Source organism: Triticum urartu, chromosome 4A (assembly GCF_056163025.1).
Source record: "Triticum urartu cultivar PI428250 chromosome 4A, HENAU_Tu73, whole genome shotgun sequence".
NCBI classification, from domain to species: domain Eukaryota; kingdom Viridiplantae; phylum Streptophyta; class Magnoliopsida; order Poales; family Poaceae; genus Triticum; species Triticum urartu.
Window position 1 is genome coordinate 485,819,993 of NC_141876.1, and position 27,543 is coordinate 485,847,535.

A 27,543-nucleotide genomic window follows, 5' to 3' on the forward strand; every position below is an offset into this window, starting at 1 on the left:
TCGGCTAGGTCCGGCCAAAACTTATTCAAGTAAATATATTCTACTAAGGTTTAATCCAATGTTTACTCCTCTATTTCTAAGGGATAGGTTAGAAATGTTCTTAATGGTAATTCGTTGTAAATCTCCAGGTTTTTTGCATTTTTTCTCTTTTTTGAAACTTGGGTTTTCCAGATCTTAAAAGGGGGGGGAGTGATGGCACATGTATGGGAGGCTTACGGGGTTTCTACGGGTTGATTGGAAATCAATGTCACGTGTAAGATTGTAGTTGGATTGGAGGAGCAATGCTACACGCACATGTAGATTTTTACTGAATTTTACAGGGATGCTTAGCTGGGATAAATTGATTGGAAGAAAAGGTGATGAGGGCCCCATGCCCCTTAAAAATCAAGGGGTGAAGATTAGTTAATGAATGATATTCCTGTAAAATCGCCGTATTCCTCTGTTGGTATAGAATTTTTCGGATTTGAGCCCCATCCCCTGAAAATCAGAAAAGCGGGGGGAGGGGGATTTGCACTTCGCTTACTCATTTTCCAACCACGGGCTTCCTGCGCTTCACGGATCTGACTCCATGCAGTTGGACCGTTCGGGCCGGCTATGTGCCCCACCGGAGCAGACCACCTTCAACGGGCTCTTAGTAGTATGGTTGCTCGTCGTGACTCAAAGACAACCATCTGTATTTGAGAGAGTAATTATGTAATCATGGTTTACACCCAGCAGGATGTTACAACGAGGTAATTAAACAGGACATGAACTGTGAATCTCAGATGATATGGCTATATGAGTAGTGAGAAGTTGATTCAATGACAAATGTCACTTCAGTACCTCTTGTACTTGTTCTTCTTTGGCCTCAACTGTAAATAATAGTTTGTACACAATACATCAGATAAGAAAAATGAATAGATTATTCAGTAATTCACATCAATTGTATCTAAATAAATATAAATATCCAATAGTAGCTGTCAAAACCTAGAAGTTCCTATTTGTACGAAAATGTTTTGTCATGAGAGTGTTAGTGTGGATGGGACACATGCCCCTACAGTGCATACCAGAAGAAAAAAAATCAGGGTCGTCACATAAAAAAAGAGCAGGGGAGTTGGAAAGTATGTTAAATGGAGTAAAATGTTGTATACGACACTATGGCTAGAGCATGCATCATGAGCCACGACGGTCCACCTTCCCTCTCGTTAGGGTTTCACTTCCTCTCGGCGGCGATCTTCGCTGCGCGTAGAGAAATTTTTTCCCTACCTCTGCTCGCTGGTTACGCTCTGTCTATTGACGGGGGTGACGTTTCTGGTTCCCTCTCCCACCAGTTGGGCGACGAACTAGTGGCGGCTGGTTGGTTAGGGTTAGGTCACAGCCCGGCAGAGAATCATCTTCGGGTAAGGGTACAAGGAGATGGTGGCTGAAGCTTCTGGATCAGGTGATCCGGACGATCTGGCAGAGATGATGAAGGAATTGGGGCTCTCTGAGGAAGATCTGGATGATGTGGTGGTGGATCAGGGATCCGTTCCGCCTGAAACAACCCGCTGGATGGCGGTGGCCAGGGTTAACACAGAGAAGGAGTACAACCAGTTTTGGTTCTATAAGAACATGCGCGCAGCCTGGAACCTTGCGCAGAAAGTCAACATCCGTCCCCTAGAAGACAACTTGTACACCCTCCAATTTGCATGTTTGGGGGATTGGGAGCGAGTAATGATGGATGGTCCATGGGCGTTTCAAGGGGATGCAGTGGTTATAGCACCATACGATGGTTTCTCAAAGCCGTCGTCAATCAAGCTGGACAGGTTGGAGATCTGGGCTCAGATACATGATTTTCCAGAGGGTTATGTTTCCCAGATCCCATCGCTGGCGTCGAAACTCGGGGAGTTCATCTATGCCGAACCAACCTCTCATGATTTTGAAGGCAACTTCTTCAGGGTCCAGGTCAAGATTGATGTGGAGAAGCCCTTGAGGAATGCCGTGTCGCTCAAGGTGGGCGAAAAAAGGATGATTTTCCGCATGAAGTACGAGCATTTGCCAAACTGGTGTGCGGTATGCGGGAAGCTTGGACACTTGTACAAGGAACATGGAGACGGTATCCACCCTCCATCAGCTTTGGTTTTCAAGAACTTGAAGGCAGACTGGTTTAGGGGCGCAAGACCGGGTCCCGGTAAAGCTAGGAATGGAAGCAAGGGGAAATCTAAAGAAAAGAAACACCAGGCCGGAAACTATTCTGGTATGGATGAACACATGGTAGATGCGGAAGGAAACAGAAAGCGCACACAAGTCTCGGAAGTGATAGCTAACATCCAAGGGGGATATAAGTCTAAACCCAAGGGAGATGAGATTCTTGCACTCCCCACGCCACAGATCCCATTGAGCCCGCCCCCAAAGCAGGACCCGAAACGGGCTCGGGTGGACATAGCAGATGACAAGGGAAATCAACTCCAGAGCAGCATCAGGAGACTGGGCAACGACACAGAAGCAACATCGGCGGGCTCCCGAGAGGAGTACCGCCGGGCACAATGAGTATCTTGAGCTGGAACTGCCGCGATGCGGGCAAAGCCGCGACAGTCCGAGAACTTCGCGATTTAGCGAAGAAGTTTGTCCCTACCCTGCTTTGTATTGTCGAAACTCAGCTAGATGGAGCTCGGGTAGAAAATTTAGCAAATTCTCTTGGTTTTGATAATTCCTTTGCTGTTAGTAGCTAAGGCCGGAGCGGAGGCCTTGGCATTTTCTGGAACAATCCAATAAAAGTCGAAATTTTGGGTTGCTCGGTGTATCATATTGACTGCTCTATAGATGAACCAGGTACTGATAAATGGCGTGCATCTTGCTTCTATGGAGAGGCACGTACACACCTGAGGCACCAAACATGGGACACCATGAAGGGAATAGCAAGTTTGAGCGAGCTCCCGTGGGTGTGTATAGGCGATTTTAATGAAGTCCTATGTCCAAATGAACAAGAAGGTATTGGAGAACGAAGCAATGCTCAAATTTAGGGTTTTCGTGACGCGGTCGATGCTTGCATGTTAATGGATTTGGGCTATGAAGGCAATTTCTGGACGTTTGACACAAAAGTGACCGGGGGAAGCTATACAAGGCTTCGACTGGACCGGGCCCTGGTGTCGGCCAAGCTTAGTGCACAGCACCCGGAGGCTAGTCTCAGACACTTAACGGCAGCTGGCTCAGACCACTGTCTGATTGTGTTGAACCTGGTCAGGGACGACCTTCTGCTAAACCTCCATTCAGGTACGAGGTGATGTGGGAGTCTCACGACTCGTGGAAAGATACTATCATCCAACAATGGAGCCAGGAGCAGTTTTCCTTAACTATGGAGGGACTCAAGGAGAAATTAGAAGCAATATCAAGCAACCTGGGGCGATGGAACAGGGAAACTTTTGGATCTGTCCGAAAAGAAATAAAACACCTCAACGCTGAGCTGCATCGTTTGAGGGGGGAGCCAACTAGGGTAGGACCAACGCATGCTGAGCTGAAAATAAATGAGAAACTTGTTGAACTATACCATCAGGAAGAAATCATGTGGAGGCAACGGTCACATATACAGTGGCTAGCAGAGGGTGACAAGAATACACACTTCTTCCATATGAGAGCCAGCATGCGGAGGAAGAAAAACATGATTAAAGCACTGGCCAATGCTCTTGGAGTGATGGTTGAGGACAAAGCAGAACTAAAAGGTATGGTGTCTGACTTCTATAAAAATCTCTACACTTCCGAGGGAGTTATAGGGATCGATCAAGTATTACAACATGTTCCTGTCAAGGTTACTGAAGCCATGAACGAACAGCTCACAGCACCATACACAAATGAAGAAGTGAAAATTGCACTCTTTCAGATGTTCCCCACTAAGGCACCGGGGCCAGATGGATTTCCAGCACATTTTTATCAGCGGCACTGGGACCTATGTGGGGAGGAGGTAACTAAGGCAGTATTGAGGATTGTTAGAGGGGAGGAGAGTGCAACATGTGTGAATGACACGGTACTGGTTCTCATCCCCAAGGTGATCAATCCAACTCTTCTATCCCAATTTCGCCCTATTAGCTTGTGTAATGTTATTTACAAAATAGCTTCAAAGGTCGTAGCAAACAGGCTTAAAGTGCTTCTACCAGACATCATATCAGAAGAGCAATCTGCGTTTGTTCCGGGCAGACTGATAACTAATAACATTATATGTGCATATGAATATCTACATTTTATGAAGCGAAGCAAGGCGAAGTCAAATAGCTATTGTGTGCTGAAACTGGATATGATGAAAGCTTATGACAGATTTGAATGGTCTTATCTCCAAGCGATTATGATAAAGCTAGGGTTCAACCAAGTATGGGTGGACACAGTTATGGGGATGATCAGCTCCGTTTCATTCTCGGTTCAGTTTAATGGTGAGAGGCTTGAGAATTTTTTGCCGTCTCATGGCATCCGACAGGGAGACCCGATCTCCCCCTACCTCTTCTTGATCGTAGCAGAGGGCCTTTCGTGCCTTTTAAAGTCCAGTTCTCGATCATCAGCACTCAGTGGGATCAAGGTGGCACCCACAGCTCAGGCTGTTAACCACCTTCTCTTCGCCGATGATAGCCTATTGTTGTTCAAGTCAAGTGTGGAGGGGGCGTCATAGGTGTCAAACCTGATGGATATGTATTGTAATGCCTCAGGACAGAGGGTAAATCATGATAAATCCTCTATATTCTTTAGCAAGGGGTGCCCGCAACATGTAAGGGATAGTATCAAAAATACTCTCAACGTTCAGAATGAATCATTGAGCGACTGATACTTGGGAATGCCAACAGATGTGGGACAGTCAAAGATGGGTACCTTCAGATATCTTCGAGACAGGGTTTGGGAGAAGGTGAAAGGATGGATGCAAAAATTGCTGTCAGCAGCGGGTAAGGAGGTACTCATTAAGGCAGTGGCTCAAGCATTGCCAGTCTACTCTATGGCTTGTTTCAGGATCCCACGAGGCCTATGTGAGAATATCACATCTATTATTCGTCAGTTTTGGTGCGGAAGCAAAGCGGGCAAGAGGAAGCCTAATTGGGTCGCCTGGGATGCCATGACGAGAACAAAACACTTGGGTGGTCTCGGTTTCTGCGATATGGAGATCTTCAATCTTGCTCTACTAGCCAGACAAGCCTGGCGTGTCCTTACCGAGCCCGAATCTCTGAGTGCGAGAATACTTAAGGCGGCATACTTCCCGGAGACCACGCTACTCGATGCTGAACTTGGCGGGAAGCCGTCTCAAATATGGAGGGGGGTTTTGGACGAACGGGATATGCTGAGACTTGGTATAATACGAAGAATCGGGAACGGGCAAACCACACATATATGGAGCCATAACTGGTTGCCTCGACCAGGTATGATGAGACCCATCTCTTCGAGGATCCCAACGCCACCGATCATGGTCTCTGAATTGATCTCTATGGCAACTGCAACATGGAACGAATCACTGGTCAGGTCGGTTTTCTTACCAATCGATGCGGAGGCAGTTCTTAGTATTCCTCTTTGTACAAGGACTATAAATGATTTTTGGGCTTGGAGTGGTGAGAAGAAGGGATGCTTTTCAGTTAAATCGGCTTATAGGCTGATCATGAACACCAAGTTTGCAAGGGAATCTTGGATAGATGAGGAGGAAGGGACCTCGCGGGCAGGGCAGGATAGCAGCGCTTGGTCAGCACTCTGGAAGGTCAATTTGCCACCTAAGATCAAATTCTTCCTATGGGATTTGGCTAGAAGTTCCATCCCGACAGCTGATGTGCTAGCTCATAGACACATGGGTGACTCGCCGACATGTAAACTTTGTGGTGCCATGGATTCGTGGAGACACACGATGCTTGATTGCACACACGCTCGCTGTGTATGGGCGCTTGCGGAAGACGAACTGATCCAGACGATGTGCCAACACACAGCCGAAGACCCACGTGAGTGGTTGTTCTCTCTGAATGAAGCGCTGACCACAGATCAGTTGATGAGGATGGCAATTACATTGTGGGTGGTTTGGAGTGCAAAGAGGAAAGCAGTCTATGAGGATCTACATCAATCTCCCATGTCAACACACATGTTTATACAGCGATACATCAGTGATTTCCAGGTTCAGCCCCATGCCACACCAATCAGAAATAGCACCCAGCCACAAAGACCGAAGAGATGGTTACGGCCACCTAGCAACATGTCCAAGCTTAATGTTGATGCAGTCGTGGCAGAGAGACGAGGGGTTGGAGCCATTGCCGCTATAGCCAGGGACGAGAATGGCATGTTCCTGGGAGCATCTTCGTTGGGATTCCGAGCTATCACCAATCCAACTGCCCTTGAAGCGCTGGCGGTACGGGAGGCTTTGGCTCTTTCCAAAGATCTCCAACTTCAGAATATTCATGTGGCTTCTGATTGTAAGGAGGTTATTGATAGGATCAAGCAGAAGAGTGGAGCGGAATATGGAGCGATTGTGCATGAAATCTTAGTTTATTCTACTAGCTTTAATTCTTGCAATTTTGTTCATGAAAATAGGAGCTCCAATATGGAGGCTCACAATTTACGAAGCATGCTTTGTTGGAAATATGCCCTAGAGGCAATAATAAAAGCATTATTATTATATTTCCTTATTCATGATAATTGTCTTTATTCATGCTATAATTGTGTTATCCGGAAATCGTAATACATGTGTGAATAATAGACACCAACATGTCCCTAGTAAGCCTCTAGGTGACTAGCTCGTTGATCAACAGATAGTCATGGTTTCCTGACTATGGACATTGAATGTCATTGATAACGGGATCACATCATTAGGAGAATGATGTGATGGACAAGACCCAATCCTAAACATAGCATAAGATCGTATAGTTTGTTTGCTAGAGTTTTCCAATGTCAAGTATCTTTTCCTTGGACCATGAGATCGTGTAATTCCCGGATACCGTAGGAGTGCTTTGGGTGTGCCAAACGTCACAACGTAACTGGGTGACTATAAAGGTATACTACGGGTATCTCCGAAAGTGTCTGTTGGGTTGACACGAATCAAGACTGGGATTTGTCACTCCGTATGACGGAGAGGTATCACTGGGCCCACTCGGTAATGCATCATCATAATGAGCTCAAAGTGACCAAGTGTCTGGTCATGGGATCATGCATTACGGTACGAGTAAAGTGACTTGCCGGTAACGAGATTGAACGAGGTATTGGGATACCGACGATCGAATTTCGGGCAAGTAACATACCGACTGACAAAGGGAATTGTATACGGGGTTGCTTCAATCCTCGACATCGTGGTTCATCCGATGAGATCATCGAGGAGCATGTGGGAGCCAACATGGGTATCCAGATCCCGCTGTTGGTTATTGACCGGAGAGCGATCTCGGTCATGTCTACATGTCTCCCGAACCCGTAGGGTCTACACACTTAAGGTTCGGTGACGCTAGGGTTGTAGGGATATGTATATGCAGTAACACGAATGTTGTTCGGAGTCCCGGATGAGATCCCGGACGTCACGAGGAGTTCCGGAATGGTCCGGAGGTAAAGAATTATATATAGGAAGTGCTATTTCGGCCGTCGGGACAAGTTTCGGGGTCACCGGTATTGTACCGGGACCACCAGAAGGGTCCCGGGGGTCCACCGGGTGGGGCCACCTATCCCGGAGGGCCCCATGGGCTGAAGTGGGAAGGGATCCAGCCCAAAGTGGGCTGGGGCGCCACTTCCCCTAGGGCCCATGCGCCTAGGGTGGGGAAACCCCAAAGGGGGGGCTCCCCCTTGCTTGGGGGGCAAGCCCCCCACCCCTTGGCCGCCGCCCCCCTAGGAGATTGCATCTCCTAGGGCCGCCCCCCCCTAGGCCCCCCTATATTTAGTGGGGGGGGATGGAGGATCTCTTACCTTTGCCTTTGGTGCCTCCCTCTCCCTCTCCAACACATCCTCCTCCTCCATAGAGCTTAGCGAAGCCCTGTCGGAGTACTGCAGCTCCACCACCACCACGCCGTCGTGCTGCTGCTGGAGCCATCTTCCTCAACCTCTCCTTCCCCTTGCTGGATCAAGAAGGAGGAGACGTCACGCTGACCGTACGTGTGTTGAACACGGAGGTGCCGTCCGTTCGGCGCTAGGATCATCGGTGATTTGGATCACGTCGAGTACGCCTTCTTCATCCCCGTTCTTTGAACGCTTCCGCGCGTGATCTACAAAGGTATGTAGATGCAAACCAATCACTCGTTGCTAGATGAACTCCTAGATGGATCTTGGTGAAACCGTAGGAAAATTTTTGTTTTCTGCAACGTTCCCCAACAGTGGCATCATGAGCTAGGTCTATGCGTAGTTCTCTTGCACGAGTAGAACACAATTTGTTGTGGGTGTTGATGTTGTCAACTTTCTTGCCACTACTAGTCTTATCTTGCTTCAACGGTATTGTGGGATGAAGCGGCCCGAACCAACCTTACACGTACGCTTATGTGAGACCGGTTCCACCGACTAACATGCACAAGTTGCATAAGGTGGCTGGCGGGTGTCTGTCTCTCCCACTTTAGTTGGAGCGGATTCGATGAAAAGGGTCCTTATGAAGGGTAAATAGAAGTTGACAAATCATGTTTTGGCTTTCACGTAGGTAAGAAAATGTTCTTGCTAGAACCCTTTTGCAGCCACGTAAAACTTGCAACAACAATTAGAGGACGTCTAACTTGTTTTTGCAGCAAGTGTTCTGTGATGTGATATGGCCAAAGTTGTGATGAATGATGAATGATATATATGTGATGTATGAGATGTTCATGCTATTGTAATAAGAATCACGACTTGCATGTCGATGAGTATGACAACCGGCAGGAGCCATAGGAGTTGTCTTTATTTTTTGTATGACCTGCGTGTCATTGAGAAACGCCATGTAAATTACTTTACTTTATTGCTAAACGCGTTAGCCGTAGTAGTAGAAGTAGTAGTTGGCGAGCAACTTCATGGAGACACGATGATGGAGATCATGGTGTCTTGCCGGTGACAAGATGATCATGGAGCCCCAAGATGGAGATCAAAGGAGCTATGTGATATTGGCCATATCATGTCACTATTATTGTTTGATTGCATGTGAGGTTTATCATGTTTCTGCATATTGTTTACTTAGAATGACGGTAGTAAATAAGATGATCCCTCATAATAATTTCAAGAAAGTGTTCCCCCTAACTGTGCACCGTTGCGACAGTTCGTTGTTTCGAAGCACCACGTGATGATCGGGTGTTAGATTCTAACGTTCACATACAACGGGTGTAAGACAGATTTACACATGCAAACACTTAGGTTGACTTGACGAGCCTAGCATGTACAGACATGGCCTCGGAACACAGAAGACCGAAAGGTTGAGCATGAGTCGTATAGAAGATACGATCAACATGAAGATGTTCACCGATGTTGACTAGTCCATCTCACGTGATGATCGGACACGGCCTAGTTAACTCGGATCATGTTATACTTAGATTACTGGAGGGATGTCTATCTAAGTGGGAGTTCATTGAATAATTTGATTAGATGAACTTAATTATCATGAACTTAGTCTAAAATTTTTACAATATGTCTTGTAGATCAAATGGCCAACGTAGTCCTCAACTTCAACGCGTTCCTAGAGAAAACCAAGCTGAAAGACGATGGCAGCAACTACACGGACTGGGTCCGGAACCTGAGGATCATCCTCATAGCTGCCAAGAAAGATTATGTCCTACAAGCACCACTAGGTGACACACCTGTTCTCCCTGCAGAACAAGACGTTATGAATGCTTGGCAGGCACGTACCGATGACTACTCCCTCGTTCAGTGCGGCATGCTTTACAGCTTAGAGCCGGGGCTCCAAAAGCGTTTTGAGAGACACGGAGCATATGAGATGTTCGAAGAGCTGAAAATGATTTTCCAAGCTCATGCCCGGGTCGAGAGATATCAAGTCTCCGACAAGTTCTTCAGCTGTAAGATGGAGGAAAACAGTTCTGTCAGTGAGCACATACTCACTATGTCTGGGTTGCATAACCGCTTGACTCAGCTGGGAGTTAATCTCCCGGATGACGCGGTCATTGACAGAATCCTTCAGTCGCTTGCACCGAGCTACAAGAGCTTTGTGATGAACTTCAATATACAGGGGATGGAAAAGACCATTCCTGAAGTATTTGCAATGCTGAAATCAGCAGAGGTAGAAGTCAAAAAGGAACATCAAGTGTTGATGGTGAATAAAACCACTAAGTTCAAGAAGGGCAAAGGAAAGAAAGCTTTGAAGGACGGCAAGGGAGTTGCCGCGCCCGGCAAGCAAGCTGCCGGGAAGAAGCCAAAGAATGGACCCAAGCCCGAGACTGAGTGCTTTTATTGTAAGGAAAGTGGTCACTGGAAGCGGAACTGCCCCAAATACTTAGCGGACAAGAAGGCCGGCAAAACGAAAGGTATATGTGATATACATGTGATTGATGTGTACCTTACCAGCACTTGTAGTAGCTCCTGGGTATTTGATACCCGTGCGGTTGCTCATATTTGTAACTCAAAACAGGAGCTGCGGAATAAGCGGAGACTGGCGAAGGACGAGGTGACGATGCGCGTCGGGAATGGTTCCAAGGTCAATGTGATCGCCGTCGGCACACTGCCTCTACATTTACCTTCGGGATTAGTTTTAAACCTTAATAATTGTTATTTAGTGCCAGCTTTGAGCATGGACATTGTATCAGGATCTCGTATAATTCGAGATGGCTACTCATTTAAATCTGAGAATAATGGTTGTTCTATTTATATGAGAGATATGTTTTATGGTCATGCTCCGATGGTGAATGGTTTATTCTTAATGAATCTCGAGCGTAATGCTACACATGTTCATAGTGTGAGTACCAAAAGATGTAAGATTGATAATGATAGTCCCACATACTTGTGGCACTGCCGCCTTGGTCACATAGGTGTCAAACGCATGAAGAAGCTCCATGCTGATGGACTTTTAGAGTCTCTTGATTACGAATCATTTGACACGTGTGAACCATGCCTCATGGGTAAAATGACCAAGACTCCATTCTCAGGAACAATGGAGCGAGCAACCAACTTATTGGAAATCATACATACTGATGTGTGCGGTCCAATGAGTGTTGAGGCTCGCGGTGGCTATCGTTAGGTTCTCACCCTCACTGATGACTTGAGTAGATATGGGTATGTCTACTTAATGAAACACAAGTCTGAGACCTTTGAAAAGTTCAGGGAATTTCAGAGTGAGGTTGAGAATCAACGTGACAGGAAAATCAAGTTCCTGCGATCAGATCGTGGAGGAGAATACTTGAGTCACGAGTTTGGCACACACTTAAGAAAATGTGGAATAGTTTCACAACTCACGCCGCCTGGAACACCTCAGCGTAATGATGTGTCCGAACGTCGTAATCGCACTCTATTAGATATGGTGTGATCTATGATGTCTCTTACCGATTTACCGCTATCTTTTTGGGGCTATGCTTTAGAGACTGCCGCATTCACTTTAAATAGGGCTCCGTCGAAATCCGTTGAGACGACACCGTTTGAATTATGGTTTGGGAAGAAACCTAAGCTGTCGTTTCTAAAAGTTTGGGGATGCGATGCTTATGTCAAGAAACTTCAACCTAAAAAGCTCGAACCCAAGTCGGAAAAATGCGTCTTCATAGGATACCCTAAAGAAACTATTGGGTATACCTTCTACCTCAGATCCGAAGGCAAGATCATTGTTGCCAAGAATGGATCCTTTCTAGAGAAGGAGTTTTTCTCGAAAGAAGTAAGTGGGAGGAAAGTAGAACTTGATGAAGTATTACCTCTTGAACCGGAAAATGGTGCAACTCAAGAAAATGTTCCTGAGGTGCCTGCACCGACTAGAGAGGAAGTTAATGATGATGATCAGGATACTTCTGATCAAGCTCCTACTGAAATTCGAAGGTCCACAAGGACACGTTCCGCACTAGATTGGTACGGCAACCCTGTCTTGGAAATCATGTTGTTAGACAACGGTGAACCTTTGAACTATGAAGAAGCGATGGCGGGCCCGGATTCCGACAAATGGCTTGAAGCCATGAAATCCGAGATAGGATCCATGTATGAAAACGAAGTATGGACTTTGACTGACTTGCCCGTTGAGCGGCGAGCCATAGAAAATAAATGGATCTTTAAGAAGAAGACAGACGCGGATGGTAATGTGACCATCTATAAAGCTCGGCTTGTCGCTAAGGGTTATCGACAAGTTCAAGGGGTTGACTACGATGAGACTTTCTCGCCGGTAGCGAAGCTGAAGTCCGTCCGAATCATGTTAGCGGTTGCCGCATTCTATGATTATGAAATATGGCAAATGGACGTCAAAACGGCATTCCTTAATGGTTTCCTTAAGGAAGAATTGTATATGATGCAGCCGGAAGGTTTTGTTGATCCTAAGAATGCTGACAAGGTGTGCAAGCTCCAACGCTCGATTTATGGGCTGGTGCAAGCATCTCGGAGTTGGAACATTCGCTTTGATGAGATGATCAAAGCATTTGGGTTTACGCAGACTTATGGAGAAGCCTGCGTTTACAAGAAAGTGAGTGGGAGCTCTGTAGCATTTCTCATATTATATGTAGATGACATACTTTTGATGGGAAATGATATAGAACTTTTGGACAGCATTAAGGCCTACTTGAATAAAAGTTTTTCAATGAAGGACCTTGGAGAAGCTGCTTATATATTAGGCATCAAGATCTACAGAGATAGATCAAGATGCCTCATAGGTCTTTCAGAAAGCACATACCTTGATAAGATATTGAAGAAGTTCAATATGGATTAGTCTAAGAAGGGGTTCTTGCCTGTGTTGCAAGGTGTGAAATTGAGCTCAGCTCAATGTCCGACCACGGCAGAAGATATAGAAGAGATGAGTGTCATCCCCTATGCCTCAGCCATAGGTTCTATTATGTATGCCATGCTGTGTACCAGACCTGATGTAAACCTTGCCGTAAGTTTGGTAGGTAGGTACCAAAGTAATCCCGGCAAGGAACACTGGGCAGCGGTCAAGAATATCCTGAAGTACCTGAAAAGGACTAAGGAAATGTTTCTCATTTATGGAGGTGACGAAGAGCTCGTCGTAAAAGGTTACGTCGACACTAGCTTCGACACAGATCTGGATGACTCCAAGTCACAAACCGGATACGTGTATATTTTGAATGGTGGGCCAGTAAGCTGGTGTAGTTGCAAGCAGAGCGTCGTGGCGGGATCTACATGTGAAGCGGAGTACATGGCAGCCTCAGAGGCAGCGCATGAAGCAATTTGGGTGAAGGAGTTCATCACCGACCTAGGAGTCATACCCAATGTGTCGGGGCCGATCAAGCTCTTCTGTGACAACACTGGAGCTATTGCACTTGCCAAGGAGCCCAGGTTTCACAAGAAGACAAGGCACATCAAGCGTCGCTTCAACTCCATTCGTGAAAATGTTCAAGATGGAGACATAGATATTTGTAAAGTACATACGGACCTGAATGTAGCAGATCCGTTGACTAAACCTCTCCCTAGAGAAAAACATGATCAACACCAGAATTCCATGGGTGTTCGATTCATCACAATGTAACTAGATTATTGACTCTAGTGCAAGTGGGAGACTGTTGGAAATATGCCCTAGAGGCAATAATAAAAGCATTATTATTATATTTCCTTATTCATGGTAATTGTCTTTATTCATGCTATAATTGTGTTATCCGGAAATCGTAATACATGTGTGAATAATAGACACCAACATGTCCCTAGTAAGCCTCTAGGTGACTAGCTCGTTGATCAACAGATAGTCATGGTTTCCTGACTATGGACATTGGATGTCATTGATAACGGGATCACATCATTAGGAGAATGATGTGATGGACAAGACCCAATCCTAAACATAGCATAAGATCGTATAGTTCGTTTGCTAGAGTTTTCCAATGTCAAGTATCTTTTCCTTGGACCATGAGATCGTGTAATTCCCGGATACCGTAGGAGTGCTTTGGGTGTGCCAAACGTCACAACGTAACTGGGTGACTATAAAGTTATACTACGGGTATCTCCGAAAGTGTCTGTTGGGTTGACACAGATCAAGACTGGGATTTGTCACTCCGTATGACGGAGAGGTATCACTGGGCCCACTCGGTAATGCATCATCATAATGAGCTCAAAGTGACCAAGTGTCTGGTCACGGGATCATGCATTACGGTACGAGTAAAGTGACTTGCCGGTAACGAGATTGAACGAGGTATTGGGATACCGACGATCGAATCTCGGGCAAGTAACATACCGATTGACAAAGGGAATTGTATACGGGGTTGCTTGAATCCTCGACATCATGGTTCATCCGATGAGATCATCGAGGAGCATGTGGGAGCCAACATGGGTATCCAGATCCCGCTGTTGGTTATTGATCGGAGAGCGATCTCGGTCATGTCTACATGTCTCCCGAACCCGTAGGGTCTACACACTTAAGGTTCGGTGACGCTAGGGTTGTAGGGATATGTATATGCAGTAACCCGAATGTTGTTCGGAGTCCCGGATGAGATCCCGGACGTCACGAGGAGTTCCGGAATGGTCCGGAGGTAAAGAATTATATATAGGAAGTGCTATTTCGGCCGTCGGGGCAAGTTTCGGGGTCACCGGTATTGTACCGGGACCACCGGAAGGGTCCCGGGGGTCCACCGGGTGGGGCCACCTATCCCGGAGGGCCCCATGGGCTGAAGTGGGAAGGGATCCAGCCCAAAGTGGGCTGGGGCGCCACTTCCCCTAGGGCCCATGCGCCTAGGGTGGGGAAACCCTAAAGGGGGGGCTCCCCCTTGCTTGGGGGGCAAGCCCCCCACCCCTTGGCCGCCGCCCCCCTAGGAGATTGCATCTCCTAGGGCCGGCGCCCCCCCCCCCCCTAGGCCCCCCTATATATAGTGGGGGGATGGAGGATCTCTTACCTTTGCCTTTGGTGCCTCCCTCTCCCTCTCCAACACATCCTCCTCCTCCATAGAGCTTGGCGAAGCCCTGCCAGAGTACTACAACTCCACCACCACCACGCCGTCGTGCTGCTGCTGGAGCCATCTTCCTCAACCTCTCCTTCCCCTTGCTGGATCAAGAAGGAGGAGACGTCACGCTGATCGTACGTGTGTTGAACACGGAGGTGCCGTCCGTTCGGCGCTAGGATCATCGGTGATTTGGATCACGTCGAGTACGCCTTCTTCATCCCCGTTCTTTGAACGCTTCCGCGCGTGATCTACAAAGGTATGTAGATGCAAACCAATCACTCGTTGCTAGATGAACTCCTAGATGGATCTTGGTGAAACCGTAGGAAAATTTTTGTTTTCTGCAACGTTCCCCAACATGCTTTGAATTTAGGGATGGGCCGCCGTGTGTGGTTAGGCCATCCCGGGAACCTCTCTTTCGTCCTGGTCCAACTGGTGACGACGTAATAAAGCTTCGTAAATTGTCTCAAAAAAATCTGTATTTGAGAGAGTAATTATGTAATCATGGTTTACACCCAGCAGGATGTTACAACGAGGTAATTAAACAGGACATGAACTGTGAATCTCAGATGATATGGCTATATGAGTAGTGAGAAGTTGATTCATTGACAAATGGCACTTCAGTACCTCCTGTACTTGTTCTTCTTTGGCCTCAACTGTAAATAATAGTTTGCACACAATACATCAGATAAGAAAAATGAATAGATTATTCAGTAATTCACATCAATTGTATCTAAATAAATATAAATATCCAATAGTAGCTGTCAAAACCTAGAAGTTCCTATTTGTACGAAAATGTTTTGTCATGAGAGTGTTAGTGTGGATGGAACACATGCCCCTACAGTGCATACCAGAAGAAAAAAAATCAGGGTCATCACATAAAAAAAGAGCAGGGGAGTTGGAAAGTATGTTAAATGGAGTAAAATGTTGGATACGACACTATGACTAGAGCATGCATCATGAAAGAATTAATTTTATTTTTAATCAAAAAATAATAATTTTATTTCTGAATATCGTCGGCGATGAACTGTATTCTAACAAGATCTATGAGGCAAAGAACATGATTTCTTTCTTCCATAAAGGGACAATGGATGAAGTTTCACCTGGTTGCTGTGGCCACACTTCTTCTTGCGGCAGTTTGTAGCTCTAAGAAGCAGCCGAGCATAGCACCTGCAAGAGAATAGTGACAAAACGCTAATTAGGACAATCACTATGATACGCAAAGACCACGATGGAACCTCCTTCTAGAAGAAGAAAAAAGGTTGATAATCGCTCCTACATAGTTGCATTGCATCACATCTACACTTACCTCTTAGGGTACACATCACCAACTTACTTGTCAAGAGCTAAATCATGTACACGAACACAACAATTAGGAAATGGTGTGACGGGATAGACAATGCCTACTTTTATCACATGTAATGATCGATGTGAGTCACATGTAATCATGTACACACGCAGGCAATTGTGTGAAGAACAGCTAAATAAGTTGGGGCTTACGCACCAGGAAGGGCTTGGCGAAGGTCGTCTTTGTTTTTCATGAGAGGTTCCATTAAGGTTAGTGGTTGCTAATCAACGAGTTTTTGGGAAGATAATTGGTTAGGTGACACTTCATTAGCTCTTCAATATCTGACCCTTTATAATATTATAGTTAGGAAGGAGGCCACGGTGGCAGCTGTCTTGGGGCTAGCCCATTGAATAGTTAATTTAGCGGAGCCTTACTCCGTGACAAATGAACTGGGTGGATCCACTTGGTTAGTACGTTGGTGTCAATCAATTTAACCGAGATGTCTGTACCGTTACGGTGGAGGTTGATTAACAATGGTGTCTTTCTCGTGAAGTCTATGTATGCGGATTTTATAAATTCTGGGTCTATTTTTCGCATAACACATCTAATAAACAAAAGTTCTAAAATCAAAGTTTTCATGTGATTCTTACAGAGGGACTTAGTTCTTACAAAAGATAATTTTGCAAAACATAATTGACCGGGTAGCACAAAATGTTCATTTTGCGATTAAGAGAAAACAATTCATCATTTATTCATGTCATATCTGTTTGCTACATTGATTTGATGGATGATTCGTGTTACTTCAATTTATCACGACCAACAAGTATACCAAATTGGTTTGGTAATTGGTTAGGTGGTATTCACCACTGAAGGGTAAATTCCGTGTGGGAGTTTGTGTCCTTCATTGGGCAATTTGAAATTGCTAGAATAATTATGTTTTTAACCGATCATCTATTCCAAAAAAATTGTAGGTTACCTACAGAGCTAGCTATGGCATCAATCTGTATGTGATCATCACTGCAGCCTATAGACGTGCGAGGGCTTATGGCCTTCGGGTCCAGCCATTTGAAAACGGTTGCATGAGTTTTGTTTAACCAGTTTGGCTGGCGTCCTACTACCCGATTATGTGGATAAGCTATGTAATTTTGCTTCTGACTGGTTTTGTCATGTTTTGCTGTAAGCATTTTGGTACCAGCTACCGAGACAACGTGATCGCAGTCACCTGTGCCTTATGATGGATGCTATGACTGCAGGCGCACGCTGACTTGACACACAACGGGCCTTGATACTACGGCCACTTGGTGATCTTTTCTTCTTATTTTTTATCCTTTCTCGAAGGGCCATAGGCCGTTCTTTATTAGAGGGAGCGGAAAAACACAGTTACATCGGTACTGGCCACAAGCAATGGCCCAGCAGAATACTAAAAGCCTGAAGCCACACTAAGACTGGCCAACAGCCTTACAGAAGAGGAAGAGAGCAACACCCTAGATTACCCAGTAGTGTCAGTGTCTAAGATGCACCCCGCTGCTCTCTAGGTGGCCAGATCTTCCCTGAAAGCATCAAAGACCTTGTCAACACTGCTGGCCTGCTGGTCGAAGACTCTGGCGTTCCTCTCTTTCCAGATTCGCCAATGGATCAGGATGGTAATGGTGTCGAACACGCGCCTCCTCGTCTTGGGTATTTGTTGCCTGGCGCTTATCCACCAGTCTTCAGTAGAAGTGTAGCTCTCATTTGGTATTGTGAAGTTGGCGCCTGACCACTGTTTGATCCTTGTCCACACAAGTTGCGTATATCTGCAGTGTACAAAAAGGTGTGTGCAATCCTCCAGCTCCGAGTGACATAATTGGCAGCAGGGATCGTTGGGCCAGCCCCTGCTCTGCAAATTGTCCGTTGTCTGACATCTCTTGTGGACCACTAACCACATGAAGAATTTGCATCTAGGGGTCGCCTTCGATTTCCATATAGGCTTAGTGCAAGCAAATCCGGCATTCGCCAAGAAAAACATCCTGTACGTCGAGCCGACCGAGAAAGTTGCACTCTCTGTTAGTCTCCATCTGGGGAGTCCCTGCTGTCCTGTTGAAGCACAGTTTCTTGCACGGTGTCCCACACCTCTAGGTACTGGGCCAGGGCTCTCGATGAGATGCCACCCTAGATGTCTCGGACCCAGGCGTTGTTAGACAGAGCCTCTCTGATAGACATGCCCTTGTCCTTGACATATGAGTATAAAGCTTACGCGGTGTAGGCGATGGATCTCCCGCCCGGGAGCCAGTTATCAACCCAGAATCGGGCGTCATGACCGCTACCCAGCTTTATCTCGCATGCTGCGTTGAACATCGCAACCACTTCCTTTTCTGCCTTGTCCAGAAAGAAACTCCAAGGTCTTTCCTCCTTGTCCCAATTCTTCCACAGCCACCGACAGCGGAGAGCCAGCCCAAAACTCCTCAGGTTCAGAACCTCGAGGCCGCCAAACTCCTTGGGCCTGCATAACATAGCCCAGGGTAGAAGGTAGTGACCCCCGCTGATCTGCTGCTCTCCCTTCCACACAAAGCTTCTGCATCTTCATTCAATTAATTTGATTGCCCAGACTGGAAGTGGAAGGACGGACATATGGTGAATAGGCAGTGCCATGAGGACAGATTGGCACAGAGTCAGTCTTCCGGATATTGCCAGCATCTTTGGTTTCCAGCCCTTCATCTTACTGGAAACCTTGTCCACCAGAGGGAGAATATCATGGCGTTTGAGCCTATAGATCGACAGAGGCAGTCCCAAGTATTTGAAGGGAAACGGCTGGTTGTCGCATTGGAAGTGGTTGGCCACTATCTGGAGCTGTTCCTCATCACAACAGATCCCTGTGATTGAGCTCTTTTGGAAGTTAATGCATAGTCCCGAGGCCTCCCCAAATAGTTTGAGTATGCCGGCCACCACATGTAAGTCTGTACTGGAGGGGGTGAAGAAAAGGATGGCATCATCCACGAAAATGGAGGTTCTTGGCACCCGTTCATCCCAGCCAAATACCAGAGAGCAGCCGATGTTGCTTCGCCCATTCCATTAAAGCATGGAGAGTGTCCATGGCTATGATGAATAGCGCTGGAGATATGGGGTCTCCTTGCCTGACTCCACTGCCCAACATGAATGGCTCGCCCAAGACTCCATTAAGAAGGATAGAGGTCGATGCAGTACGTAACAACCCACAGATCCAAGAGATTCATCTCTCACCGAAACCTCTTCTCCGAAGGACTTCCAGCAAAAATTCCCAAGAAAGGGTATCAAAGCCTTGGAGATGTCGATCTTCATCAGAATAGCTTTGGTTTTCCTCTGGTGCAGTTGTCGAGCCGCACTCCGTACAAACTTAAAGTTCTCATGTATACTTCTGGAGTTCACAAAAGCACACTGTGCCTGGGTAATAATCTTCGGCAACAGGGGGGACAGCCGCACCACTAAAACTTTCGCAAATATCTTTGCAGCTCCGTGAATAAGGTTGATCGGTCTGAAGTCTCTAAGATGCAGCGCTCCCTCCTTCTTGGGTAATAGCGTCAGGATGGACTCGTTGAGGATCTCAAACGAGTTGAAACCGCCCGTGTGGAGCTGTTCCATCACCTCCATGAAGTCCTGGGCAATTATATCCCAACAAGACTGGTAGAACAGCCCGGAGAATCCATCCGGCCCGGGTGCACGGTCCGACGGCATGCCCAATACCACACGCTTGACCTCCTCGGCTGAAAAAGGAGCCTCCAAAGCTTGTGCCATGTCCGGGTCAATCGCCCCTAGTCGTATCTCATCAAGCTTGATCAGCCTAGGACGCTCTTTGGGCGTGCCCATGAGCTCCATGAAGAAGCCCCTCGCAAGCTCCAGCTTGTCTTCCACTGTGGCCGCCGTATGAGTCCCATCGGTAATACACGGAATCAGGTGTTTTCTCCTCCTACCATTAGCCTTCATGTGGAAGTACTTAGTGTTCGCATCACCCTCTTTCAAGACTCTAATGTGCGTCCTCTGACGCAGCCTCGTTCTTCCCAGCGACGCTCGTGCCAGGCATTCGCCCTTTAGGAAAGCTTTCAATCTCCTCTCGTCCTTTGATAGTGCCCTGACTTCTTGCGCAGAATCTAAGCGCAGAATAACCTCACTCGCTATCTAGAATTGGAGGTTAAAAGAACTCTGATTTCTCTGCCCCCAGCTCCTTCGGGCTTTTGTTGTGCACTGCAATTTGGTTGCAAAAATCTTCATCGGGTTCTGACTGTTGACTGTCTCCTCCCAAGCCTCTCGAACCACCTCCAAAAAACGCGGAATTTTGCACCAGAAGTTTTCGAACCTGAATCTGTGTGCTCGTGGACGTTCCCTGGAGACCGAGAGTAGAAGGGGGCAGTGATCCGAGATGTTCGAGCTTAGGGGTGTCAGGTCGCTGATCGGGAATAGATCTTCCCATTCATTATTAAACAGCAGCCTATCTAGACGTGCCATAACTGTTTGCTCCTGACCATTGCACCAAGTGAAGCATCTGCCTGCCAGAGGCATATCATGCAGACCAAGGCTATTCAAGGTGTGCCTAAACTTGTTTGCAGTCCTCCTATTGATCCTCCGAGTGCTTCTCTCCTCCTCCTTGCTCACCAGATTGAAATCCCCATTGATAATCCAGGGTACTTGAACCTGCTGGCCTAGATGTGCCAGCTCCTCCAGAAACCTGATTTTGTCTTCGACCTCCTGTGGCCCATACATAGAAGAAACCTTCCAGATTTTGTCATCAGCCAGAGATCTAACCATTGCCGAGATTACAAATTCCCCCTTTCTGCACATTGGAAACCTGCAATTGATTGGATTTCCACGCCATCACAACGCCATCCCTCTCCGCTGGCAGATAGTCAAACTCATCAAACCCGGGCCCTAAAGTCTACAAGACCAGGGCCCTCTCCACCATGGCCAATTTAGACTCTTGTAAACATACCAATGAGACATTAAGCTGTTGCAGGGACAGACGGACCGCACTGCGTCTTGCGGGGTTATTGAGCCCCCTTACATTCCAAGATACTATGCCTAACGACATTACAAACCAGAGAAGAGCCTCTTCCTTCGATGTCGCTGCGACTAGACGCCGCATGACTCTGCCTGCTCGGGAAGTAAGAATGCCCCGAACTGGAGCTGCGCCGGCTCGTTGAACTCATGTCCCTCCGGATCGAGCAGGGCGGCCACCGCCCTAATGTGTTGGGGCGCCAGTGGCTTGTCGAAAAGCCGGAGGTACGCCTCAAGAGCCTCCTGGGTCATCTGCTCCTTGTTCTCGATCAGGCCCATGCGTCGGAGTAGCACCGTCTGGGCACGCTGCTCCGGTCCTTTCTTCATGCCATCATCTTGCTGGCAGAGCCTAGCACTCCTCCTTGGAGTGAAATTGGGAGGCAGAGTCTTCTTGCGCCTGGCCGGCACGGATGCCACCGTCCTGAGTCCCAAGACTGATGGCGCGGGTGTGGCCCCGACACCCTCCAGTAGCGTGGTCACCACTGTTTTGGGGCCGAATTCCGTAGCCGTGTCCTCCTCGCTTGGCCGTATTAGCCGGTGCTCCCTCAGCGGGACTACAATCGGGGTGCGAGGCAAATCCTGCCCCGATGGCTCCTCCTCCTCCTGCCTGTGCGGGATGCACAATGATGAGAGCGGCCCTGTCGCCCCCACGACCTCCAGCAGCGCTCTATTATGTTCCTCTATCACAGGCGCCTGTGCTGCCCCATCCAACACGTCGTCAGCTTGGGTCGATCCATCTGCAGCCTCCCCCTGAGCCTCTTGGCTAAATGACAGCCTCCGCGGTGATGGCGCACATCCCCGTCCACTTGGTGCTAACTCTGGTGTCCGATGCAGCGCTGCTGAGCCCACGGCAGTGGATGCCGGGGACCTACCCACTGGCATCTCCACAAGGGCCACAGATCCAACCGCCGTCGTGGCATTGGAAGAAGGTGAAACAGAGGACAGTGCGGTTGCCGTCGGCCTTGGTGCGCCAAACTCCAGACCGCCGCCCTGGGTAGGAAGGTCGCTGGCCGAACGCCCACCCCAATCACCCGCAATACCCAGCCCGCCCGGACCCGTGAAGGGATGGCCCCCTGACCGCATCATGTTGCCCGCACCAGTTCCATCTATCGAGCCCCAGTAGCAGATTCTGGAGTAGTCGTGTCTTCTAGTGAGATCTTCGTCCTCCTCCGGCTCGAAGTCCGGCCTGAATTGCAAGTATGGCACGGTGCGGTCCACCACATCCAGGACATGAATGGTGAGGTGATGCACAAGTGTAATGCGCTCCGAGGGCGGCGCCGGCGGCGGTGGGGCAACCGGCCATTCTTGGTCGACCGAGTTTGGCAGACCCGCCGGCTCCGGAACCTCCAGATCATAAATCTTGGGAATGCCGGACGGGTTCTTCATCCACGCCGTCACCTCCAGCTGCCAGCGGTCGGTCGGCGGCAGGATCTCAACCAGCTGACCTTGAAGGTTGTTGACGAGCTGACTAAGAGTCCCCCATTCCCAAGCACTGGCAGGAAGGTCCTCGATCCCTAACTTGCAGAAGAACTACAGTTTGCCGCTGGAGGCCTGCGCGCTCCGGTGCCAGCGCTGGAAGGCGATGGGGGCCCCGACGCAGCGGATCTGGCCGGACCGGGTGAAGACCGCATCGCACTCCTCTGATGTGGCGAAGGTGATGAAGAAATCGGCCGGATGCGTGACCTCCACCCGGATCCGGCTCCTCTCGACGCCGCAGCAGCGTTCCAGCTCCCGCACTAGTGCCTCTGGCGAGACCGCGGGCCGCCTGCCCCGGACCGTAGCCAGCAGGGCATGGTTGCGGTAATCCGCCTCCAAAGCGTCCATGCCTGGTGAGCGGGAGATAATGCCCCCGCCCCGCTCCGGCCTCAGATCTGAGTCCCCGTGGGTGAGCAGCTCCCCAGGGAAGCGGCTCCTTGCCAGCGGCAGGTAGTGAGCCATGCTTGCGGAGTGCGGCGGCGGGTGGGGGAAGGGGACCCTGGAGGGCCGCGGCGGCGGGATCTCAGTGGAGGCCGGTGGTGGGCGGGTAGCAACGGTGGGCGCAGTGGCAGAGCGGTGGGGTAGGTGGAGAGGGCGAGAGGGAGCCGGCTGAGAGAGTGTGCTCTTGTTGGCGAGGGATCCGTTTGTGCTGACGCCGCAGCCGTTTAATTTACTCTACTGCACTTGAATTTTTTGTATGGACGCGATGGTGGCTTTATTAATAAAGCGGGACGAAAGTCTATTTCAACTAGATGATACCCCGCACGTTGTTGCGGGAATTTCTAACAAATAATTTGATGTTTAGAAACATGAGATAGTATGTGCCGATGATAAATAATATTCTTGGAAAAAAATATTGTTTAGAATAAGAGAGAATAGTGTTGAAAAGCTAAAATTGTGTGCACATGAATTTTAGTATGTGCGATGATAAAGAATATTCTTTGGAAAAAAATATTGTTTAGAATATGATAAATGTGTTTTTTTAAATAACATTCTTGGAAAAAAATATTGTTTAGAATAAGATAAAAGTGTTGAAAAGCTTAAATTGTGTGCACGTGATTTTTTTTACTAATTATTACCTTCTTTGATAAACTTCTTCTCCTTTATTACCTTAATAGTATATTACGAAGGTTCCCCGCAAAAAAAGTATATCACCAAGGTGATACATCACCCGCAAAATAAAAACAAGCTGATGCAAAAAAAACACCTTTAAGTAGAGACATCTCAGCCCTTGGAAAAAACCTGAAACAACGATGACAACTATTAACTATCCATTCCATAAAAACATAGCTTGCTCAGAAGAAAAAATGCGAGTTCACTAATAATCTAATTTTCTGTTAAAAGATATCACTAATAAATCACGAGGTACACTATTGAGTAAATCATGCTTCTCACCGGATCAACCTTGTGCAACATACTGCGACCATTCATGACAGTATACTCAGGTTGTTCTCATTCTTTTTGTTTGTTTTGTGTAGTGCGCAGCATTATACATGCTTTTGAATTTGATGAAGCTTAGTTCCATTCCTAGAAATAAGCATGATGAGTTATCTGCATTTACACAGATATTAATAAAATTAAATTATGATTAAAAGGTTGCCCCGAAATATTATAGTTTGTAGGGGATGAATGCATCTGGCGTAATTCAGAGCCTTCCGATCCATGTCCATGATGGCAACATAGGGCTCCAGTTTCTGGTCATGTAGCGGTGTTCTTCTCTATCGATCTGGCACTCTCGTTCTGCTTGTTCGACCCTTGCAGTAGTACCCAGTGGCGGCTGCAGAATTTTGACAGTATTGAACGTAGATAAATCGGTCCAAAATTTAATGATGCACAAATTATTCACTACGAAAAAGAAGTACTCGTTATCTCTATGATGTGATTAGATAAACCGATTCACCAAACCAATCTGTCCAAAAATTAGGCAAAAAGATTAATTGATATTTTGACATACCTCAGCCCTAGCTGGAGCGTTCAGTCTACGATCGTTGTCGTCGGTGTGTGGCGCCTCGCCTGCTGGCTGCTGCTACGTCCTCACCGCTGCCTGCCTGACACCTATTCCTCTAGTTAATGGATACCGATGCTCTGCTACATGTCCGCCGCCGCCCCGTCGCAGTAGCACCCAGTTGGAAGGCGCAATAATTCGTTCATGATTTGTGTGAGACAAACTGGCTTTATCCTAGTATAAACGGGCCTATTAATGATCAGTGGCGAGATAGTGGATGAAAGGAATATGGGCAGGCCCTCGTTTCGTATGCCACCTACATTTGCTGCGTGCCGCACAACGTGATAACGCACAGCATGTGTGTGTGACACAATGTGGTAAAAGAAGTTGAGGTGACGTGTGTGTGGCACAACTTGGTAGAAGAAGTTGAGGTGACGTGAAGGCAGAGAATCCATGTCAACCTGTGGTAGGTCCCTCTTGTAATTCGGTAACGGAGCGCTGATGTGAGTGGACTGCTGATGTGGATAGCTTGCATGTTAAGATAAATAGGATAGTGGGGGTGAATCTTTTAGGTATATAGGATAACTTTTGTGACCCGATGACTGAAACTTATTTTGTCTAAGGCGCATTTAGATGTGTCCTAATTATTACACATTTAAAGTGACTCAAGCAAGCATAAAAAGAAAAAAGAAAAAAGAAAAGAAAATATCCGTACGAATCTTGGCCTAAAATTTACGGCACAAGATTTAAACGTGCAATACTTATGACATATCTAGATGTACTTTAACAAATTCATATATTTTTTAATATAAAATGACTATGTGTGTCGTATGATGCAGGCAGACCGGGATTATCCACTTTTGAATGAAAGAGAAAAAATACGTACTTGCAGCAGATCATCTTGTTGGCGTTGTACTTTTCCGCGAGGGCTCGCAGGCCGGGGCCGTATTTGTAGAAGCACCAGCCTCCGCCGAGGCGTAGCACGAGGTGGATTGTGGACTCCTTGTGTACACCGTAGTCGGCCAGGGTGCGGCCGTCCGGCAGCTGCTTCCCGGCGTAGACGAGACGCTGCTGGTCCGGCGAGATTCCTGCGAAGATCGACGGTGCGACACGGGGGTAATTAATTAAAAAAACGTGGCGTTGGGCATGGACGACTCACGGTATACCTTCCTTGTCCTGGACCTTGGACTTGACATCATCGACGGTGTGGCTGCTCTCGACCTCCAGGGTGGTGGTCTTCCCCGCCGACGTCTTGACGAAGATCTGCATCCTTGATTACTCCCCCCTTCGTACGTGCTTTCTTTCCTCCTTGGTTCTTGTTTCCGTTGCGGTCTTATGCTATTTTGCCGGCGGCCACGTTCCGCTCCGTAGCTCGTGCGTCTATTTTTACATTTTCCCAACGAAAGGAAGCGCGCCATCCAGTTACCGAGGCGCAAACATCCCTGACTTTTGTTCTTCAGCTTTTTTTGTAAACGACGCTATTCTTTAATGAACTAGATGATACTCCGCACGTTATTGCGGGAACATTTTACAACATATTTCAATGTGATTCATTGTATGAAACATGAACGAAAGGAAGCGTGCCCGTCAAGTTACCAAGGCGCAAACATCGTTGACTTTGTTCTTTAGCTTTTTTTGTAAGGGTCATTTGCATTTCTGTCCCTAACTCGAACCACCTATTCAGATTTGCCCCTAATTTCAAAGCATGCTCAAATTTGTCCCTCTGCCGTTAGGTGCGTTTATAGAAATGCCCATCCATGCCGTTTCCGTCCGGTCAAAGCTGTTTGACCGGTATCTGGCCGTTTCTTTGACAATTTTGGCCCTGTCTTCATGTCTCACCTACCGGTAGGACCCACTCCCTTTTTTTTGAAAAAACCCTTTCTCTCACCCCATCTCTCTCACACACACTTACATGTGGGTCCTAGCTAGACAAAAAATATTTTTCTTTCTCTCACCTCTCTCTCTCCCTGCCGAACGACGGGCCGACGCCACTCTCTCTCAACTCCGGTGAGAGTGACGAACGGGCGTCGCCTCTACAGCTGGCCTCCCCTGACGTCGCATCCCTCTTGCCCTCGTTCTCTTTCTGCCGCTAGCCTGCTTTCTCTCTCCCGCCCTTGAGCCCTCTCCCGCAAGCATGCTGGACGGCTAGAGAGTGACCTGTCGCCGTCGTCTGTCAAGAACGTGGCCAAGGGCAACACCAAGCCCCGCCAACTCGTCGGGAAGCTCTTACGACATGAACGCATCCTACCAGCCTACTAATTGTTGGAAATATGAGCAATTTACCAAATGATTTTATTAACAGAAATACTAGATAAAGCATGAGTAATATAATAGAGATAAGACAAGTCATGCATTCTGACAGAAAGAAGGTAAATAGCTTCTGCATATATGAACCGTAGCCTAGCATATCTATAGCAGACAGTAGAACTAGTTGCATATATGAAGTAGAACCTATCATGTGTAGGACAAGGACTAGAATAAGGAACTGCGTCAGAACCTTTAACAGGAAAGACAAGAACACGTACGGGACAGCAGCAGCAGAAGCGCTGGACTTGGGGTCGGTGTCCTCGCCTGCCATGTCGTCGAGGAGGTCGTGGACGTCAGGGAAGAAGTCGTCGTCGGCGACCGGATCGTCCGTGATGAAGCAGCCAGTAGTCGCGCTGAGCGCTCCTCAAAAACCTTATCACCCTTCTCCCGTACAGGACTCAAAAGGTGCGGTTTCGGAGGCCTACTGTCCCGACCTGCGGTGCACGTCGCAAGACGGGATGGGGAAGAACGTAGCAGCAGCGCAGTGCTCAGGAACTTGTGGCGAGAGGAGGACGAGAACGAGATTCTGGTGCGTCTCTCTAAGAGGAGCGACCTCCTTTTTATAGGCGCAAGAGAAGGAGGCGAGAGGCTGCGCCGGGAGCTGAAGGGAACGCGGGAGATGA

The 27,543-nt window shown here is 47.7% G+C and overlaps 1 protein-coding gene across 3 annotated transcripts; it reads right to left on the reverse strand.

Annotated features, from left to right (window-relative positions):
- Window positions 1-15,218: 15,218 nt before the first annotated feature.
- LOC125554821 (ubiquitin-ribosomal protein eL40 fusion protein-like) lies at window positions 15,219-25,936 on the reverse strand. Of its 3 annotated transcripts, XM_087518645.1 has the most exons (5): window positions 25,780-25,936; window positions 25,500-25,701; window positions 23,876-23,910; window positions 16,007-16,073; window positions 15,219-15,559 (listed from the first exon to the last, which is right to left on the reverse strand). In XM_087518645.1, exons 1-5 carry the CDS (start codon window positions 25,880-25,882, stop codon window positions 15,556-15,558), a joined length of 411 nt encoding a protein of 136 aa, XP_087374771.1. In that variant the 5' UTR covers window positions 25,883-25,936; the 3' UTR covers window positions 15,219-15,555. The 3 variants fall into 3 exon arrangements, 2 of the variants coding, with proteins under 2 accessions (XP_087374771.1, XP_048574182.2); XM_048718225.2 differs by lacking the exon at window positions 23,876-23,910; XR_015601393.1 differs by lacking the exons at window positions 15,219-15,559; window positions 16,007-16,073; window positions 23,876-23,910 and adding exons at window positions 24,070-24,445; window positions 24,623-24,847.
- Window positions 25,937-27,543: the final 1,607 nt, after the last annotated feature.

Coding starts and splice junctions, on each gene's coding strand:
- LOC125554821 (XM_087518645.1), bottom strand. CDS start 25,882: ATGCAGATCTTCGTCAAGACGTCGGCGGGGAAGACCACCACCCTGGAG. Junction 23,911..25,499: donor AACAAGATGATCTGCTGCAA/GTACGTATTTTT, acceptor TCGTTGTTTCAG/GTTTTTTCCAAGGGCTGAGA. Junction 16,074..23,875: donor TGAGATGTCTCTACTTAAAG/GTGTTTTTTTTG, acceptor ATTCTCTTGCAG/GTGCTATGCTCGGCTGCTTC.